This window comes from Coccomyxa subellipsoidea, assembly GCF_000258705.1.
Source record: "Coccomyxa subellipsoidea C-169, whole genome shotgun sequence".
NCBI classification, from domain to species: domain Eukaryota; kingdom Viridiplantae; phylum Chlorophyta; class Trebouxiophyceae; family Coccomyxaceae; genus Coccomyxa; species Coccomyxa subellipsoidea.
This window is the reverse complement of record NW_005178015.1, coordinates 29,649-34,576: the sequence shown is the minus strand read 5'-3', so window position 1 is coordinate 34,576 and position 4,928 is coordinate 29,649. Positions and strand designations below refer to the sequence as shown.

Genomic DNA, 4,928 nt, shown 5'->3' with positions numbered 1-4,928 from the left:
CCTCTGGAAGGTGTGTTCCTGTCGTCATCCTGAAGCTCAGCATTGGCATGTGCTAAATACTCTGCCTGAGAGCGTGGGTGGCATCATCGGCAACAGTGAAAGCAATTGACACAATCGTAACTGAAGTGCATGATAAAATCCTGACTGGCCGCCAATGTGAGACTCTCCTTGCATTGCAGGGGCAAGGCAAGTGCTGCACCGGGGGGTCCGGGACCCCCGGCTGCATGGCGCCCCTGGACTGCTGCAAGTTCCGCAACACCGGTTGCACAGTCCCCCCGCCGCAGCTAGCTCCCGCACCCGCCCCTCTCGTCGCCCCTCTGCTCATCGCTCCCGCCCCCGCGCCTATCATCATTGAGACCCCCGCCCCGGCGCCAATCGTCATAGAGACCCCTGCGCCCGCCCCCATTATCATAGAGACCCCTGCACCGGCGCCGTTCGTTTATGAGCCCCCGGCACCCGCGCCGGTGCCTATTGAGCCGCTGGCGTCGCCGGCCGCCGTGAAAGATGTGTTCCTGACGCGAAAACGTGTCGTGACCACGGCAGCGCGTGTTCCTGTGCCGGCACCTGCACCTGCGCCGACGTGAGCAGTGCATTGTCCTTTTTGATGGAACAATTCGCGTACATCATGTTCACACATGCGGCTCTTTGCTACGGTGAATTTGATTTGTCGCGTTCTCTGTGTCATGCATGCAAGGATCTTATGAGGTGCAAACAGGAGGCTGAGGTGGCGTGTGCGCAGGTGTTCTCCCATCTGCCAGTTGTACGCTGTGGACATGGCTTTCTGCGGTGGCGAGGGGCTGGTCACTTCCAAGGCGACTGCCACCTTCATCATGGTCTGCAGCCAGGTGACACACTGGCAGCCAACGTTTGCAGCTGTCAGGACTATCACACTGAAAGTGAAAGGCATTGTGGCTTACAGGGCGGAAGTCAATCCTTTTCTTATAGAGCCTTGACATGTATGAGGCAACTGCGAAAGAGTGTTCTGCTCACATCGTGCGCTCATGTTGCAGGCGCTGTCAGTGTGCGGGGACTGTTTTGAGTTGACTGGGCCAGCGAACACCACCATCTCATTCTTTGACTATGGTGCAAACACAACGACCACATACCAGCTGCAGCTATCCTGGGACCCCGCCTACCTTGGCCCAATCACTCTTGCTATAGTGCCTCCTGTCAGGTGTGTAATACTCCCAGCTCGGCGCATTTGTCTGCTCTTGTGTGTGTCTGACCTTGCACGCATCTGGCAAGGCCTTCTCTGGTTTGCCCTGCGTGCTTGCTGAATTGCTTCGCTCTGAAATGGGCATGTTTGAATAGTAAGTTCCCACTCGGAATGTTTTCTGTGACCCCAAATGTTGCGGCATTGCTCAGTGTTTTCTAGAGTGTTGTGCAGGGCAAGCTCGTCCTGCTCACTGCTGCAGAACACCACAAGCGCTAGCTGCCGAGCAGTCAACCCTGTGCAATTCGTGGCAAAGGAGGCCGTGCAAGTACAGGCTGTGGCATATAAAGTCCTCACGCAATGAAGAGATCTATTCACCCATTGTGCCCCTGAGCACTGTGTGGTGACATTGCTATTTTCTAATCAGCAGCAGCTCAGTGAGTTGGATTGACTGCAGTGCTGCTGTCAATAGGAAGGAGCTCTTGTGGCCAGACTTCCAAGCTTGAGCTGGAACTGGTGTACAATAGAGGCAGGCAATGAATCGTGTGGTGTGAACAAAGGCCTGATTATGGGCCAATCTATTGTGAATGAATGAATGAACCAGTGCCCAGCTGAAACGGAGACTCTTACTCCAGTAAGCGTCAGGAATGTGCAATGGAGGGTTCATGTGAGCCAAGCTCTGTGAAGCAAAGGCTGATCTGGATACCAGTTGAGATATTTTCCAAGCAGGTCACTGGACTGTACATTTATATTTTGAGCCCTACATGCACATCCACTTGAACGAAACCATTTGGACATGATATGTCATCATATATTGCACCTATCCACGACTGTGGTGACCTGAACCTTACACAATAGATATGGTGGCCACCCGGGCGCACCATGCTAATCACTGCACCAGACCATCTCACACAGACGGGACCCATTGCTAAGCTCTGCGTTGATGCAGATGTCGCTACCATGAGACCCTTGTGGGAGGGCAGAAAACCCACTAAGTTTTTAGGGCTCAAACATATTCACAAATGTCAGTGGAAATCTCGTCATGCCACGGCCACGGTGGAATTCTGATTAGGCGTCATAGCAGCCAGGTTTTTTCTTCAAGTCGCGGGGCAGCCGCTGGGTAGACCTCAAGAGGCAAGTATAGGACATTGCTTGGAGCGCTCTGGGCCATAGTGGCGGAGCACCGGGCAGTACTGCGGGCTCTGGAGTCCGACAGCTGGGCAGCGCTAACACCTACTGCGGAGACTCTGCTCGCCAGGCAGAAGGCTCACAATCTGTTGCAGGCGCTCAACACCGAGGCAGCGAGGCAAGGGGGCAGCGAAGGGCGCTGCTGTGCAGGCAGGGATCGTGTGGCAATTTGAGAGCAAGCAGTCCACATTGTGCATCTACTTCCTGTCCAAGGAGAAGCTGGGCCGCACGGAGCTGCAGGCGTTACCAAACTGGATCAGCATCCGACAGCCCATGGGTGATTCTAGACCACCCAGCAGGGCGTGGGTGGCGGATGTGCTGCGAGCCTGCTGCAATGGAGAGTCCGCTGCGGGCCTCTTTGCGGCGCAGTCGGTCACACAGGCAGCCCAGGATGAGCGCTGCACAAGGCTTTGGACAGTCACCTCTCCCCAGAGGCATCATTATAAGCAGCAAGGGAAAAGAGGGAGAGCGAGGCGACGGTGCAGAGCTTGAGACCGCTGTCATCAGCCTGCCGCGCAGCAAGGCACCTGAGCTGAATTGCATACCGTACGAGTTCTGACTTCGCTTCTTTCCCGTGCTGGAGCGGGCGCTTCTGGCCCGTCCTGGAGCTGGATCTTGCAAACATGCTGGAGGAGGCCATCAACAACGGCGCTTGTCGGGCGTTGCCGCCGTCGCTGATACAGGGCCACATTCCTATCCTGTGCAAAAGAAGTGGGGTAGACAGGGAGTGAATCCTTCCAGATAAAGGTCCATCACGTTGTAAACCACGGACAATGCGGCAGCGTCGGGGATCGCCAGCCGGATTGGGTCGCTGCTACACCATGTTGTGGATGCCACCCAAACAGGCTTCCTCCCGAACGCTAGATTGGGGACTAGCCCACCTGCAGTCCCACCGAACAGCAGCAAAGTGGATGATTAAGGGGTAAAGGCGATCGCGGAAGGCGAGCTGCTATGCTCCGGGCCCCGAAAATATTAGGAGACTACTCCTGTCCAGTCCAAGCCTGGCCCCAGACTTTCTTTGTCCTCCAGGCAAGGTGCCGCCTGCCTGCATTTGTGAACCCTGACTTCAAATTTCCTTAATGCATAAGGCATACGGATACCGATCAAATCCACCAGTGACAACATAGGATTCCGGGCAGCGCACAGTTTGCCGAAAATCAGCGGGAAGGAAACATGGCCGTGGTGACACTGGCGTTGGCCTCTGCAGAGGTTTTGACATACCCAAAGGCAGACCTCTGCGACTGCCACTGTTGCTCACCCGCCATGCCTACCTTGGCTGCCAGGGTGGCACCGCCGGCCCGCAGGGAGTGCAGGCAAAATTGCTTCGCAGGCAATTCCACAGCCACAAAAGCCTCCATCACACCCTTGTGCAGGTACTGATAAGAAGGAGTGGTGCTATAGGAAGCGACATCCCCCCGCATCGCCGCGGCCGAAAATAGAGGCCTCGAAGTGCCGGCCAGACCTGCCTGGGCCACCAGGAGCTTGACCAGCTGCATGTGCAAGCATACGAGCCATCGAGCTGGGTGACAACACTCCAGCTGCCCTGCCCGAACTGATCATTATTCCTAGATGGAGAACGATCTCCCAGTGCGAATCTTGCCACTTGAGATTACTAACACGAATGTGTGCCAGGTCGTCATATCCAAAGAACATACAGAATGCTGGACTGACAGCAGCAGCGAGCGACAGATTGCGCAAGCCTGGCATAACGTAGCCCCGAACCGAGGAGACCACCGCCTTGTCCGTGATAGCCGCACAGGTGGCAAAGGCGTGAAATGCCGCATTCGCTGCGGGGAAACACACTTGATCGTCGAGTACGATCGCCCAGTCTGTGTGATCTGGAGCAGGTACATAGCGACGACCACCGGCAGGGTCGGCAAGTACGGGAGCTCACGTTCCTTGCACCGAGCAACGAAGCGCTTCGAAAGAGGGGCGTAGCGGCGCATCGTATTAGCCGCCTTGGAGGATCTCAGAGCCGCTGGCAAGGCGCCAAGGTAACCCACTAACCTGGCCATCTACACTGGTGTTTACAAGGTCGTGAGGCCCTCCTCTCGAGGGCCTTCCCACAGGGCAGACTTACAAAGTAGGACCTTGAGGCTCCCTAGCCACAGATCAGTGAGAGGCTGCAGTCACAGACGCAGCCATAGTCAGTTGGGAGGGGGAGAGAGGCTCAAGATAGAGTGTTACCAGGGTCCTCTCCCACATCGGCGATCGGACGGGTCCGGAGATGCGCACCACATAGCGGCCGGTGGCTGCACCTGGATTAGCGCTCTCCAGGCTGCTGGCAAGGCAGCCAGAAGGATGGGCACGCGCTCTCGCACCATCCGAACCGGATGCTCCGGGCCGCGCACGACATCGCGCAGGTGGCTGATCCTGACCAGGCCAAGCCTGGCCCAGTCCTCCCAGGCAAAGGGCTGCCTGACTGCATCCGTGAGCTGCCTGTTGAAGAACAGTGGCTCACCCATGACTGCGTCGTAGCCGATCGCTTCCGGCTTCCGCAGGTGATGGGGCCGCAGCTGCTGGTAGGCATGCAGGTACTGCCGTACGCGCTGCGGGGCCTCCACATGCTTCGCTGCAAAGGTTGAGA

General features: G+C 56.8%; 1 protein-coding gene across 1 annotated transcript; it reads right to left on the bottom strand.

Moving 5' to 3' along the window:
- Positions 1-3,906: 3,906 nt before the first annotated feature.
- On the bottom strand, positions 3,907-4,356 carry COCSUDRAFT_45651 (hypothetical protein; the record flags this gene model as incomplete). The annotated part of the gene is made up of 1 exon (XM_005642510.1): positions 3,907-4,356. The coding sequence occupies one exon, from the start codon at positions 4,354-4,356 to the stop codon at positions 3,907-3,909; it is 450 nt and encodes a 149-aa protein (XP_005642567.1).
- Between the last annotated feature and the right edge of the window lie 572 nt (positions 4,357-4,928).